At 41.5% G+C, this 16,716-nt stretch overlaps 1 protein-coding gene across 3 annotated transcripts in view; it reads left to right on the forward strand.

The window, feature by feature from the left end:
* Positions 1 to 16,716, forward strand: part of LOC134359480 (voltage-dependent calcium channel subunit alpha-2/delta-1) — a 761,998-nt gene that overhangs the window by 254,088 nt on the left and 491,194 nt on the right. For all 3 annotated transcript variants that reach the window (XM_063072791.1, XM_063072789.1, XM_063072790.1), the window contains exon 4: positions 5,791 to 5,850. In XM_063072791.1, coding sequence (XP_062928861.1) covers positions 5,791 to 5,850 — 60 coding nt within the window. The remainder of the gene's footprint in view (positions 1 to 5,790; positions 5,851 to 16,716) is intronic.

Here is a 16,716-nt window from a genome sequence, read left to right on the forward strand (position 1 = left end):
CCGCAACAAGTGGACAATTGGAACTGCAGTTGCCAGCCTCTCTCCACCCTGCCCCGAATCCTGTTTCATTGATCAAAGCTCCAGGGTCTGAAGCCTACCGTGGAGCACTGTCTTCTTGGTTTGAAACGCATCAAGCCCATCAGTCAGAAGCAATGCATTCTGCCACTTGATTGAGCGAACAAAATATTTCTTCTCTCATCCCCTCTTATCCAAGCAGCATTACTTCTGCACCCTCCCCACTATCGTTTTAAAAGTGCACACAAGTGTGATCCGATTAAAGTTTTGTACGGCTGCAGCATGATTTCATTACTCTATATTCTCCGACCACCGAAGGCAACAATGCCGTCCACCTCTCTGCCACCTTATCCACTTGCATAGCCACTGTGGACCCGGACCCCATGATTTCTCTATATGTCAGTGTTACTAAGGGTTTGATCAATAGCAGGATACTTTTCCTGTTTACGTTTATAGGAGCAAGAATGAGGTAACAAACTTAAAAATATGAAGGATAATTGCTCCAGCAAATAGCAGAATCCACTAACTATCAAATGCTAGCTGAACCTTTCAAAATATCAAGGTCTTTCACAATAGAACTGCTGAAATGATTTTCTGTGAACTTCAGTCAGAAATGTTGACACACAAAGTGCAGTCTTTGAGGAATACGTATTGAGCTGATTAAAGGTAAAGATATAGTATGCAATGTTTTGCTGAATTTGGTGCTCATTTGCCTTGACACTCATACTTATTGTTTTGCTTTGAGTAATAACAGAGCAACTGGTGAAGATTCCCGTGCTCATGTGGCTTTGCCTCTGTACCCAGGTCTGTGACACTTACTCACCATCAACAGGCTGTCTCTCTAATGGGAAATTTAGGAGAGAGGGAGCAGCGTGACATCTTGGTTTATTCTTAACCAATCAGCAGCGTCTTTCCTCCGGTAAAATGGCGGTGCATTCAGATGCAGCGGCCACTCCATGTCCTATTAAGAGTGTATTTGTTCTTATGGTATGTCTCTTTTATGATTGCAAGTCTCTGCTGGATATTACGAACATCGAGTGCTATAGGACGATCCCATCAGTGAAGTTGCTCGGTAGTGATGGAGCTGGACTTATTGCATACTCTTGTTGTGTAGTCGCCTGGACTTGTATTGGATGGTGTGTAGTGCGAATCACTTTTCAGGATGTTTTTATTGTATCACGAGACCCTGTTGGATATTGGAGACTTAGAATACCGCAAGTCTGGTTCACTGGTTCGTCGCTGAGACTGATGGTGTGGGAGCTGTGATGCCTCGGTTGTGGCGAGGACTGAGCTGAGGTTGGGGGATCAACTGTTGCAGTCACTCAAGAAAGGAGACGCTGGGGCAGTGTTTGAGTGTACTCACTGTCTTGTAAATATTGAATGTTTGCACCTTGTGTATTTGTGATGTAAATAAACTTTTATAGTTTTGTATAAAAAAGTGTGGGAGAGCCTGTGCTGGAATTTGTACTTGGGTTGGGTCTGGCCCCGCCCATCTGTGCTGCTCGCCGGTGTGTGCTCAGTGCTGCCCCCCAGTGTTCACTCAGTTGATGAACAAGCTGGATCAGGCCAACTTACCATCAGTTCCGAATCATCCCACTCAGGGACTTGGGCTATATCCTTTACTTTGTGACTGTATGTTTTTCTGAAATGTAACCATTTGTACTACTTGTGCTATGTGCAGTGTGTTGTGTGCTGTTGGCCATGGAGGAACACTGTTTTGTTTGCCTTTATTCCTATATGGCTGAATGATAATTAAACTTGAACTTGAACAAGTCAACTCTATACCTCCCTCTTCTCTGCACTTCCCACTGCCACCACCTGAAACAGTTCGATTGATAGACCATTAGAGACTAGCAGGGAGACCTAATAGTGTTTTTTAAAACTGAAGCGCATAGATAAAGTAGACAGTCAGAATTTTTTCCCCAGCATTGAAGCATCAGACACTAGAGGATATGCTTTTAATGTTGAAGGGTGGGGGACAGAAGTTTAAAAGTGACGTGACGGGCACGTTTTTTTAGGCAGAGAGTAGTAGGTGTGTAGAGTAGATTACTGGGACGGTAGCGGAATTGTGGTGTGGTGGAGTAGGAGGGTTTTAGACACATCATGAAGGGACGGGAAGGAGATGGACGGTACACGAGGAGGACTTGGGAGAAGTTTGGTATCAAGATCAGCACAATGCTGTGGGCTGACTGGCTTGCCCTGTGCTGTATTGTTCTATGTTGTGTGACTGCTTTTATAAATAAGCAATATATTTTGTCCAGGATTTACATCAGAACATAGATAACTGTACTCATGTAAAATAATGATGTTGCAAGAACCCTCTGGAATTTCTTAAGCCCAGTATGCAGAATCAGAATCAGGTGTATTATCACTGATACATGGTGTGAAATATGTTGTTTTGTGGCAGCAGGACAGTGCAAGACAAAAAGAAGACTACAATTTACAATCAAAGTAATTGATTCAAAAGACAAATAATGATGTCTTGTTCATGGGTTGAGAAATGTGAATGCAGAGGGTGGGTCTTCGGGCTCCCTGCTGGGAGAAATGGGGAGAGGGCAAATGCTCATGGGTGGTGAGGACCTTTAGTAAGGGATGTGCTTTCTTGAGTCACTGACTTTTGAAGACATCCTTGGTGGTGGATAGGTTTGTGCCTGTGACGGAGCTGGTTGTGTCTGCAACCCAGTGCAGACTTTTTTGGTCCTGTGTCTTGAAGCTCCCATACCAGGCCGTGGGTGATGCAGCCTGCCATGTCGAGTTCTCCATAGTAGATCTGTAGAAACTTAAAACCAGCAAAGTTATTTTTTATTTGTTTTTATTGAGAGATTCAGCGTGGAACAGGCATTCCTGGCCCAACCAGCTGCACCGCCCAGAAACCCACTTATTCATCCCTGGCCTAATCGCGGGACAATTTACAATGACCAATTAACCTACTAGCTGGTACATCTTTGAAATGTGGGAGGAAACAGGAGCTCCCACAAGAAACTTACGCGGTCATAGGGAGGAAGTACAAACTTCTTACAGATGGCGTTGGAATTATATTCCGAACTCTGAATGCACAAACTTGAGCTGTAATAGTGTTGTGCCCCAGACAAACTACTGTGGATCCCATAATTATCTAATATTTATTTAATGTTAGGATTTTTATTACTTTTCAAAACACAAAGCTTGTCTTACTTTTGTTTGAAAATTAAATCTATGTATGAAAATTCTGGTATTGCTGGTTTTATCCCCCTGTGTTGAAAACTAAGTTTGAATATCCAGATTTTTTATTGTACTAAAGTAAAGTTGAGTGCTATCGTCTACCTTTGAGATGTATTTGTTCCTTGTGTGATTCTTAAGTCTACCTCTTCCACAAACTGTTCTGAAAGTAGAGAAGTAATCACATCTGATGGTGCTCTAAGTCAGTAAATAATGAAGTATGCAGACTGATATATAGGTGGACATGCTGGTCAAACTGTGATGTAAAACAACTTTAAGTGGAATGAATGACCAGATAAACCAGATGATTCAAAGTTGATCAGAAGATCAGGAAATTAATTGACTTTGAATACCGGCAAGGATTTTTTATGCAATCTTATGACGTGGCAATATTGTCTGAGGCAATTCTGTTGTTTGTACTGGACCATGTCGGCGGAGAGTGGCAGTATTGAAAGTTTCATGGTGGCGAAAGTTCAGACTTTCTACAGGGGATTTCCTTTACTCCAAGCTAACAGTAAAATTAGTTTGTTGCTCTATATTGCGGCGTTGAAAGCGGTAGCTTCAAAATTGCAGATTGAAAGCGAACCCCCCAGTGCCTGCTCCAGTGTATGTGAGAGCTCCCAAGGCATCCCTCAGAGTTTTTCATTATTTTCTCAACCAAACCCATCAATAGAGGATGAGTTATTCATATAATTGTTTGTGGAATTTTTGCTGTGTGCAGATTTGCAGCCAGACCAATACTGATAATTTAAATATTAATCTGTATAAACATTGATTTGTTGCATCCTCCTGAAATATGTAAGGGGCATAAAAATGCAAGTCTTTCTCTCCTGTGTTATACCTTTTTAGTCTGGCACAGTAACTCATTCCCTTATTTCTCTGGAAATCCAGTTTTTGAAAATTGCTGAATTTAATGCTGAGTGGCCGAACTGGTAATAAAAGTGATACCAATACTAATCTAAATTTATGACTTTTTTTTGAAGGTTTATTAAGTGGAGGTGCTGATTTTTTTGTTGGGATGTTAGCTTCTTATTAATTTAATGCTGGCATACATTACGTTTTAATAGAAGCAAAATGACCTCTTAAATCCATGAAAAACTATTCTATATTTTGCTGCAATTCCTCCAGCAGAATAACTCGTTTCCTTCTCTACCATTATTTTGACTGCCCTCCATGCAGCTCCACTTCAAAAACAGAATACTGCAGGTGGTGGAAATCTGGTAAAAAGCACAAGGTGGTCAGACAGCTCCAGTGGACAGAGAAAACCTTTTTCTCCTTTCAAGGTGATCTTTGTCCCAGTGTTGCTATCTAGCCTGAAGGCTCCATGTAAAAACTACACACACACAATGTTGGAGGAACTCAGCAAGTCAGGCAGCATCTGTAGAAATGAATAAACAGTCATCATTTTGGGCCAAGACTCTTCATCAGGACTGGAAAGAAAGGAGGAAAATGCCAGAGAGGAAGTTGGGATGGGTGGGGCGGAGGGGAAGGAGGACAAGCTTGAAGGTGATGGGTGAAGCCAGGTGGGATGGGGAGAGGGATGAAGTAAGAAGCTGAGAGTTGTTAGGTGGAAAAGGCAAAGGGCTATAGAAGAAGGAATCTGATAGGAGAGAAGAGTGGATCAGGGGAGAAAAGGAAGGAGGAAGGGCACCAGGGAGATGTGATAGGCAGGTAAGGTGAAGAGATAACAGGTTAGAGTGGGGAAATGAAGAACAGGGAAGGGGGAGGGGAAATACTGGAGGTTGGAGAAATTGATATTCATGCCATCAGGTTGGAGGCAACCTAGATGGAAGTTTGTTCGTTTATTTATTGTGATACAGCGCAGAATAGGCCCTTCCCGCCCTTCGAGCCACGCTGCCCTGCAATCCTGGCCTAATCACAAGGCAATTTACAATGACCAACTAACCTACCAGCCTGTATGTCTTTGGACAGTGGGATGAAACCGGAGCACCCGGAGGAAACCCAAGCGGTCACGGGGAGAACGTACAAACTCCTTACAGGCAGCAGTGGGAATTGAAACCGGGTCGCCTATAGCGTAAAGCGTTCTGCTAACCACCAGGCTACCAGTATGAAATGTTGCTCCTCCACCCTGAGAGTGGCCTCATCGTGGCCAAAGAGGAGGCCATGGACCGACGTGTTGGAAAGGGGACTGGGGACAGGATTTGAAATGGTTGACCACCGGGAAATTCCACTTACTTTGGATGGAGCTGAGGAGCTCAATTAATAATGTTAAAGTAATGATAGTTACACCTTTACTGACTTCTGCGGAGGCAGCTTAATCACTGAAATCACTCAGAAAATACTTGGGTTGATGATGCAATTTGTGGGAGTAAGTTTATTTGCAAACATGGTATATGTGGCCATTGTGACAAAAAAATGTATATCCAGCCTCTGGTTTTAGAGTTCAAAGTCAAGTTTGTCATATGTACAAGGACATGTATGCACAGGTGTAATGAAAGACTTGAAGCAGCATCATAAGCACATAACAGGTGCATAGAGGTGAATTTACAACTGCAGAGAATAAAATACGTTCCGTAATGAAAAAGCTCATGAAATACTTTGTTTGTCTGCTTACAGAGACTTGCAACGGCAGCAGAGGAATTTCAGCAAAAGCACACCTGGAGAGAAGAGTTTGCGGTAAGGCCAAATTCTTCCATTTGTCTCATAGCCTATCAGGTGGGATTCAGCATCAATCTTCCTGAGAGAATGGTGGAGATCCACAACTGATGAACAGAATGAATAGTAACTGAAAATTTGTGCTTTTCTCCGTTGTACCTTTCAGTTTGGTTAAAGCTCCTGAGCCACGACCAGGCTCTTGTCATCTATCCATGCTGCAGTGACAGTTTTAATACTAACCAAGTTTTTGTTGTTACAACTTTTGCATTGATTAGTAAATAGTTCTTGGAAAAAAAGACCTTGCATTTAACAATTAACCAGCTAAGTCAGAACAACAAGCAATTGATTCATATTCTTGTTCAGTCCTGATGTTCTCAATTGAGCCAGGTTCTTATCTCTTCCTGCAAGGTTTCAAAGGTACTTTTAATGTCAGGGAAATGTATACAATATGCATCCTGAAGTGCTTTTTCTCACAAACATCCACGAAAACAGAGGAGTGCCCCAAAGAATGAACAACAGTTAAATGTTAGAACCCCAAAGTCCTGCCTAGCTCCCCTCCGTCCCGCGCATAAGCGGCAGCAACAATCCCCCCCCCCCCCACCGGCAAAAAAAAGCATTGGCACCCATCGCCGAGCACTCAAGCATGAGCAAAGCAACAGTAAAGACACAGACTTGCAGTACTCCAAAGACTACATTGTTCACCCAGTATTCGACATGCGACAGGCTCACACTCTCCCTAGTAAGAGAGAAGAGCTGTCTCCATTTCACAGCAAGAGGGGAGACTCACTGGGTTACGATGTTAAAAGTCCATTATGTCCCTTTTTTTCAACTCTGTGCCCAAAGATCTTGAGTCTTTGGGCACACAGCCGTAGATCTTCCAACCCCCCCCCCCCGACAATACACGAGTCTCCTGCCATGACACTGACCTCCAATCCACCCGTCTCCAGAGCCCCGAGATCCTAGGCCTCCAAAGGCGAGCCGAACTCTTAGGCCGAGCCCTTGGCGTGCTGAACCACGGCCAGTTGTGAAACCCCGAGAGTGGGTCCCATTCCCGCAAAGAACCGAAGTCAGTGTGTAACTCCAGTTCAGTGTCTTCAAAAGAACCCTGAAAGGGAAAAATAGAGAGATTAAAGATGGAAATAGAGCTGTTTCCGAAGATGTAAACGAAGGAGTCGCCATTTAGTGCCATCATCACTTCACTCCGCACCTCCACCTTGGCCATCCCTGTTCACCAGCAATTTGTGATTTTTACTGACAATAAAATAAATCAAAAATATTTATTAAGTAGATATATTATCAGGTCTACCCATGTGTTTTAGGGAATTTGAGGGGTCTTCAAAGTTCAAAGTGCATTTATTATCAATTTATACATTATGCAACCTTGAGAATTGTCTCCTCACAAGTGCCACGAAATAAAGAAACACAAAAAGATCCCATTAAAAAGGACCGCCAAGCACCCAAATGCTGAGAGAAAAGAGAAGAAAAACAAATCAAATTATGCAAACAATAGCTGTAAGCGAGTGACATTCTGAACTGAAGTGAAAGAGAGCCCGAGACCCGTAGTTCAGCGCAGAGCTGAGAAAACATTGCGGAGCAGCCAGCTGAGCCTGCCCATCCCTCGCCTCGGGCCCCGACACCCTGACCTTTTCAATTAGGCCCGGTGCCTAATCATCAAAGCACTGGGTTCAGTTGCTTTGGAATGCTCTGGGGCCTGGACCCCGCACCCCGCTGCCTCAGTTCGGCCAGAACCCAACCTTTCCGATTCAGCCCGGCTCTTAAATTGGTCGAACTTCATTTTCTACTATATCCAGAACTTTGTTGGAGCCTGCACTACGTCATCCTAATCTTGCCACCCCTTTCATCTTACTTTGATACTGCATGTCTATAACCGTAAGTAAAAAGACCAGGTGGTGGGCTTGAACTCTACAGACAAGAGGGTGATTGGGTGTCCTGAAAATCCTAAAGATCCCATGGTATGTCTATAAGCTGTGTGCTCTTTTTTCAGTATAATCACAGACCACAATAGTGTTCAGCATCTGGTCTACTGTCTTTTTATTTCCCTTTTCTCTTTCTACAAAGAAAGATGCCTGGTAGCCAATTTAAACTTTCATTTGATGGACTGGCTTCAGACCAAGAAAATGCTGAGGGAATTTGCCGCTTACCGCGTATGCATGTGAATGAGTCCTTCTTTAATATTCTTTACAATTAATATCAATGGATAATAGATATGGATGGAATTTTAAACATGCAAGAGGTGCAGCTCAAGGAGAATGTAGCAGATGCTGCAATGAGAATAATGGATAGTTTCATAACTGTAATCTAGATGAGAGGTTCAACTAACTTTGGAGATTTGGACTCACTTTCACGGTGCCTGCTTTAATGAACAGTGTGTTTGGTGTTGTTTGTAACATTGGAAACAATATAAACTTTACAGTACATAAAGTTAATGTGTGATAACAGTCAAAGTGGAAGAGTAGGAACTGTGTCAAGATTGGTAATTTAATTAAGCTCTGAGTTATTGGGTAGTGTTGAATTCATTGAAAATGGCAATGCTGAATAGTTTCATCTTCAATCATCTGGACATCAATAACACAATTTCACATATAAATAGGATCATGTCATATCTGGTTGTGAATTAACTATCCAGCAGGAGAAAGAAGAGACTCCCCATAATCATTTACAACCTCAGCAATGGTGGAGTTCATCCTTTGCCAACATCTTCACTCAGATGCAAAGAGGATGATCCATCTCAATCACCTTACACGGTTTGCACTTACACAGAAGCCTTTCATCCCTCTGGATACTGAGAAATAGCTCAATGCACAATATGCCACATTATCTGTGTGCCCTTCACAACAAACCACTCACTATCCAAACCCCGCTCTGCCCGGGCTTTTCAAGTATAGCTGTAATGCAGATATCAGCTTGATAAATGGAAAAACTAATTTTTTCCTCTATGTCTGCAAAAAAAACAGGGTAAATCTGTTCTGGTCAATTTTCCTCTCACCTGAACTTGATTGAGGGTGGTCAGTCAGAGAAACTCTGCTCTGGTCCATCATTTAAGAGGAGCAGCAAAGACAGGTTGGTGAGTCTGACGTAAGTGATAGGTATGTTACTGGAGCGAATTCTGAGGGACACGATTGACCAGCATTTAGATAGACTTGGTCTAATAAGACCATAAGATATAGGAGTAGAAGTAGGCCATTTGGCCCATTGAGTCTGCTCTGCCTTCAATCATGGGCTGATCCAATTCTTCCAGTCATCCCCATTCTCCTGCCTTCACCCCATACCCTTTGATGCCCTGGCTAATCAAGAACCTAACTATCTCTGCCTTAAATACACCTAATGACTTGGCCTGCATAGCCACTCGTGACAACAAATTCCACAGATTTACCACCCTCTGACTGAAATAATTTCTCTGCACATCTGTTCTAAATGGATGTCCTTCAATCCTGAAGTTGTGCCCTTTTGTCCTAGACTCCCCTACCATGGGAAATGACTTTGCTATATCTAATCTGTTCAGGTCTTTTAACATTTGGAATGTTTCTATGAGATCCCTCCCCCCCATTCTCCTGAACTCCAGGGAATACAATCCAAGAGCTGCCAGACATTCCTCATACAGTAACCCTTTCATTCCTGGAATCATTCTCATGAATCTTCTCTGAATCCTCTCCAACGTCGGTATATCCTTTCTAAAATAAAGAGCCCAAAACTGCACACAATACTCCAAGTGTGGTCTCACAAGTGCCTTATAGAGCCTCAACATCACATCCCTGCTCTTATATTCTACACCTCTAGAAATGAATACCAACATTGCATTTGCTTTCTTCACCACCGTCTCAACCTGAAGGTTAACCTTTAGGGTATCCTGCATAAGGACTCCCAAGTCCCCTTGCATCTCTGCATTTTGAATTCTCTCCCCATCTAAATAATAGCCTGCCTGTTTATTTCTTCCACCAAAGTGCATGGCCATACACTTTCCAGCATTATATTCCATTTGCCACTTCACTGCCCATTTCCCTAAACTATCTAAGTCTCTCTGCAGGCTCTCTGTTTCCTCAACACTACCCGCTCCTCCACCTATCTTTGTATCATCGGCAAATTTAGCCACAAATCCATTAATTCTATAGTCCAAATCATTGGCATACATGTAAAAAGCAGCAGTCCCAATACTGACGCCTCTGAATTCCACTGGTAACTGGCAGCCAACCAGAAAATGATCCCCTTATTCCCACTCTCTGAATTCTGTCAATCAGCCAATGCTCCACCCATGCTAGTAACTTCTCCGTAATTCCATGGGCTCTTATCTTGCTAAGCAGCCTCATGTGCAGCACCTTGTCAAAGGCCTTCTGAAAATCCAAGTACATCACATCTGCTGCATCTCTTTTGTCTACCCTGCTTGTAATTTCCTCAAAAAATTGCAGTAGGTTTGTCAGGCAGGATTTTCCTTTCAGGAAACCATGCTGGCTTTGGCCTATCTTGTTATGTGCCTCCAGGTACTCTGTAATCTCATCCCTAACAATCAGTTCCATCAACTTCCCAACCACTGATGTCAGGCTAACAGGTCTATAGTTTCCTTTCTGCTGCCTCCCACCCTTCTTAAATAGCGGGTAACATTTACAATTTTCCTGTCATTAGGTGCAATGCCAGGATCTCTCGAAAGATCATTGTTAATGCCTCCGCAATCTCTCCAGCTACTTCCTTCAGAACCCGAGGGTGCCTTCCATCAGGTCCAGGAGATTTGGGATGGATAACATGGGATAGTCAGCGCAGCTTTGTGCAGGGAAATAGTCTGGCAATTTTTTTCTCTTTCCAAGAGGTAACCAAGACAATAGATGAGGTTAGGGCAGTTGAAGTTATCTAAATGGCCTTTGATGAGGTCCCACATGGCAAACCAGCATAGAGGGTTAGATCACCTGGAATCCGGGGAGAGGTAGCTAATTGTATTACAGAACTGGCTTAATGTTTAGAAACAAAAAGTGATTGTTACAGGTTGTTTCTTGAACCAGAGGTCTCTGTGTTGTTGCACAGGTCAGTAGTGTGGGACCTTTATTCCTTATTTGTAGAAACTGTTTGGATGGTTAGTAAGTTTCCAGTTGATACTAAAATAGGTGAATAGTGAAGAACATTCTCAAAAGTTACAGGGATATCTTGATCCACTAGGTAATTGGGCTGAGGATTGGCAATTGATTTCAATTCCAATAAGTGTTAAGTGTTGCATTTTGAGAAGTCAAACCAGGGTAGGACTTGTATAGTAAATGTGTAAGCCCTGGGGAATGTTGTGGAACAGAGGGACCTAGTGGTGCTACAGCAATCTCTTACTCAATGTCAGCAAGACCTAGGAATTGATTATTGACGAGAAGACTGAAGGTCCATAACCAGTCCTCATTGGGGGATCAGAGGTGGAGAGAGTCAGCAACTTTAATTCCTTGGCGTTATCTTTTCAGAAGATCTGTGTTGGGTCCAGCACATAACTGCCATTACAAAGAAGGCATGACGGTGCATCTACTTTCTTAGAAGTTTGCGAAGATTCGGCATGTTATCTAAAACATGGAGAAACTTTGATAGATGTGCGGTGAAGAATATACTGACTGGTTGCATTACGGCCTAGTATGGAAGCACCTATGCCTTTGAATGGAAAAGCTTACAAAAAGTAATGGAAACAACAACACACATAAAAGTTGCTGGTGAACGCAGCAGGCCAGGCAGCATCTCTAGGAAGAGGTGCAGTCAACGTTTCAGGCCGAGACCCTTTGTCAGGACTTAGTCTTAACTGCACTTTGTCCTGATGAAGGGTCTCGGACTGAAACGTCAACTGTACCTCTTCCTAGAGATGCTGCCTGGCCTGCTGCATTCACCAGCAACTTTGATGTGTGTTGCTTGAATTTCTAGCATCTGCAGATTTCCTCGTGTACAGTATATAAGGTAATATTATATACTTGTACATTGTGCTCTATAAGATTGCTTTTAAATTTATATTTACAGAGTGCCTGACCTTTTTGAATATGAATCTTTGATTTTTTAAATCATATTTCGTCTACACCAATTGTGCAGACGTCTGTGACGATCTGTATCGCACGTCAATCTCTCCTCAGTCGGCAAGTGACATTTGGGTCTCTGATGTGAAAGTGGCATACAACAGAATGTTATTACTTTGGTATGTTGAGATCAGGGGCTGAATCCTATATAGCTAATGCAGACTGGGCTCTTGTTTTTCTTTATTTTCAGTTTGTTCCTCTGCATATTGAATTGATGATTTGTGCATTCTTTAGCTACTGCAAAAATGTTTGCTCTTCGCTTAGAAAGCGAGAGCTGAAGAATTGCTTAAGCAAAAGGTAAATGCTAGTCACGTTTCCCTCACGGGGATGTGTGTCGGATAAAAAGATCTCAACCATCTTGTGCTTTGGGTAAGTTCAGTTCAGTGTATTTGTTAAGCAAAGCCCCTTTGTGGCTCAATGCTGAAAAACAAGGCTGCAGTTGACTCAACATCTCTGTTACTTGACTAACTCAACAAAAAGAAGCCAATGGTGCTAAAGTTTTGCAGTGATTCATGGAGTATTTTCAACATCAAGTCAATTTTAATTCTGTCCATCACAAAATGAAATATGGTTAATAAATGTCTCATCCCTCCTCCTCTTATTTTCTATGTGCTGTGACTTTTTCAACTGAAATTGCCTGGTCTTCTACTTCAGATATTATATTTAAGGAAACAAAAGGAATGACCGATTCAGAAAAACACCCAGTGGTTTCTAAATTTAATAACCTATTAGCTGGTAGCCTCAAGCCAACATCTGAACATTACTTGAATTTATTAAATATATATTGCTCCAAACTGTGCCTTTCATATTTGCTCAACTGAGTTGAGAGCATTAGTTCAGTATATCTGGAACTTATAAACACTATTTAGATGCTAGAAATAGGAAATAATTATTCAGATAACTTCACTATTTGAGCCATCACAGATGTTTTCTGATCAGAAAATTTACAGCATTTTCTGTTTTTGTTTGGAACTGGGAATGTGTGGTGAGGCCAACAGGATCTTATAGCATTAGACTGGTTGTCATTTAGATATGAATAAACAATTTCAAGAATTCCATGGTCTGGAAAGGATAGGAGAGTGGATGTGTTCAAGGGAGGCTGCATATCAGCTGTTCTTCTATATGTGATGTTTTCCTTAATTACAGTGCCTTACAGTAAAAGTATTCACTACCCCTGGAAGTTTTCATGTTTTATTGCTTTGCAACATTGAATTACTATGGATTTAATTTGGCTTATTTGAAACTGATCAAAAGAAGAAGACTCTTTCATGTCAAAGTGAAAACAGATCTCTCAAAACAAAGTGATTTAAGTTAATTACAATATAAAACACAAAATAATTGACTTCATAAGTATCCATCCTCCTTTAATATGACACACCAAATCATCACTGGTGCAGCCAATTGGTTTTTGAAGTCACATAATTAGTTAGATGGAGACCTGTGTGCAGTCAAGGTGTTTCAATTGATTGTAGTAAAATATACCTGTATCTGGAAGGTCTAAACGCAGGTGAGTCAGTATCCTGGCAAAAACTACACCATGGAGACAAAAGAACACTCCAAGCAACTCTGCGAAAAAGTTATTAAAAAGCACAAGTCAGGTTATGGATAGAAGAAAATTTCCAAGTCACTGAACATCCCCTGGTGTACAGTTATGCCAATCATCAAGAAATGGAAAGAATATGGCACAGCTGTAACTCTACCTAAAGCAGGCGGTCCTCAAAAACTGAGTGACCATGCAGGAAGGAAATTAGTGAGGGAGGCTACCAAGAGACCTATGCCAACTGTGGAGGAGGTACAGTTTGTGGCTGAGATGGAAGAGACTGTGCATATCACAACTGTTGCCCTGGTGCTTAATCAGTCGCAGCTTTGTGGGAGAGTGGAAAAGAGAAAGCCACTGTTGAAAAAAAACTCACATGAAATCTCAGCTAGAGTTTGCCAGAAAGCATGTGGGAGACTCTGAATCAGTCAGCTAGAAGAAGGTTCTATGATGGTCTGATGAAACCAAAATTGAGCGTTTTGGCCAGCAGATGAAATACTATGTTTGGCGTAAGCCAAGTACTGCACATCATCAAAAAAACACCATCCCTACCATGAGGCATGGTGGTGGCTGCATCATGCTGTGGAGATGCTTCACTGCAGAAAGCCCTGGAAGGCTGTGAAGCTAGAAGGTAAAATGAATGCAGCAAAATACAGGGAAATCCTGGAGGAAGACCTGATGCAGTCTGCAAGAGAACTGTAACTTGGGAGAAGATTTGTTTTCCATCAAGACAATGGCCCCCCGCGTAAAGCCAAAGCTACACAGGAATGGTTTAAAATCAACAAAGTTAATGCCCTGGCATTAGCCAAGGCAGAGTTGTAACCTCAATCCAATTGAGAATTTGTGGCTGGACTTGAAAAGGGTTGTTCGTTCCTGATCCCCATGCAATCTGACAGAGCTTGAGGAGTTTTGTAAAGAAGAATGGGGGAAAATTGCAGTGTCCAGATGTGCAAAGCTGGTAGAGACTCATCCACATAGATTCAGTGCTGTAATTGCTGCCAAAGGTGCAACTACTAAATACTGACTTGGGGGGGGGGGGGGAGGGGGGATACTTATGTAATCTGTATTTTGTGTTTTTATATTTGTAATTAATTAATTTCCAGACATCTGTTTTCACTTAGACACGAAAATGTCTTTTTATGTTGATCAGTGTCAAAAAAGCCAAATTAAATCCACTGTGATTCAATGTTGTTAAACGATAAAACATGAAAACTTCCAAAGGAAATGAATAATTTTAACAGGCACTGTGTATGTGTGTGTGTGTGTGTGTGTATATATATATATATATATATATATATAAAAACTTGGCAGATTCTTACTATGACAGTATGGTTTAAAAATAATTTTGCATTTCCTACAATTATGTAACATTTGAAAACAAAACAGGCCATTGCCAAGCTGTTGTGTGAAGAATTGAATTGACTTTATTACTTGCATCCTTCGTACACATGAGGAGTAAAAATCTTATGTTATGTCTCTGTCTAAATGTGCAATTTATAGCAAGTTGTAATAATAGTATGTACAACAGGACGGTTAATGTAACATAGAAATACAATTGTATCAGCATGAATTAGTCAGTCTGATGGCCTGGTGGAAGAAGCTGTCCCCGGAGCCTCTCGGTCCTGGCTTTAATGCTGCGGTACCGTTTCTCGGATGGTAGCAGCTGGAATAGTTTGTGGTCTGGGTGACTCGGGTCCTCAATCTTCATTCTTTAATTCTCACAATTCTGCTCTCATTCGCTTGACGCTTGATCACCCAATCAGGTTCTTGTACCTGATTGTCTATCTGTACTTGTGTCATTCTGCATTTTGTTATTGCTCTTAAATTTGTACTGCCTTGTTCATTGTTTTGCATGTTATTTGCATAGATTTCAAAATGAAGTTTTTTCACTGTATCTTGGAAAGTGTGAAAAATATGAACAAATTACCCATTACAATTGTTTCCAGTTTATAGATAATATAGATTCATATCACAAATGTATCTAGTGTCTTATATACTGAGTGGAAGATGGGTGTATTCCAGAACATCCAAATTGTCAAAAGCACCGATGCATATTGCCAATGAGCTGGCAATCTCTGGAAAATATTCCTGTACAACATTCCCATATCATCTCAATGGTTGAAAGGCAGCAATTCAAGGAGACAACTTTGATCATGGAAACAATTGTGAAAAAGACTTTATCTGAAGCTTCTTTATTGCAAACAAAGTTATGATGATTCAAGATTTAATTATGCCCCACAAAATTTCATCAGGGCAATCTAGCATTTAAACGGAAGCAGGAGTGAGTTAAACATGAATCACTCCCGATGACAGTAGGCTAGTTTGAAATGCAAAAGTAATCTCAGATGTAGAATGGTGAAATAAAAGGCAAAAATGCTAGAAATGGTCATAAGGCCCAACAGCATCTACACTCATTGGCCAATTTATTAGATATTTTCTGTACCAAATAAAGTAGCCACTTCGTTATGTTTGAGGTCTTCTGCTGCTGTAGTCCATCCACTTCAAGTTGCAATGAGTTAGTCATTCAGAAATGCTCTTCTGTACACCATTGTTGTAGCATGTGGTTATTTGAGTTACTGTCATCTTCCTGTTAACTTGAACCAGTCTAGCCATTCTCCCCTGACCTGTCTCATTAGCACGGCGTTTTCAAACACAGAACTGCTGCTCACAAGATGTCTGTTGTTTCTCTCACCATTCTCTGTAAACTCTAGAGATGGTTGTGCGTGAAAATCCCAGGAGATCACCGGTTTCTGAGAAACTCAAACAACCCATCGAGTACCAACAATCATTTCATGGTCAAAGTCACTTAGATTTCATTTCTGCAACACACATCAAAGTTGCTAGTGAACGCAGCAGGCCAGGCAGCATCTATAGGAAGAGGCGCAGTCGACGTTTCAGGCCGAGATTTCACTTAGATTTCATTTCTTCCATGTTCTGATGTTTGGTCTGAACAACAAATGAACCTTTTGTCCGTATCTGCATGCTTATATGCATTGAGTTATTGTCACATGATTGGCTAATTCGATACTTGCATTAACGAGCAGGTAAGTGAACAGGTATGACACTGAGTGAAGATAGAGAAAACAGTCAACGTTTCAAGTGAATGCCCTATACTCAAAATAGTTCTTACCTCAAGTGGAGTCATTGCTGGCACCTTTAAGCTACATGCTATACTGTAAACCACCCATAGCTGATATGACTTACTTTAAATAATCCAGATTCTTTCACTGAAATATTTATCGTTATTGATTTTTGATATACAGGTGTACAGATGGAACAAAAATATTGAAAGACAACTGACTCAGATTTCCC

The sequence above is a fragment of the Mobula hypostoma genome, chromosome 20, assembly GCF_963921235.1.
Source record: "Mobula hypostoma chromosome 20, sMobHyp1.1, whole genome shotgun sequence".
NCBI classification, from domain to species: Eukaryota; Metazoa; Chordata; class Chondrichthyes; order Myliobatiformes; family Myliobatidae; genus Mobula; species Mobula hypostoma.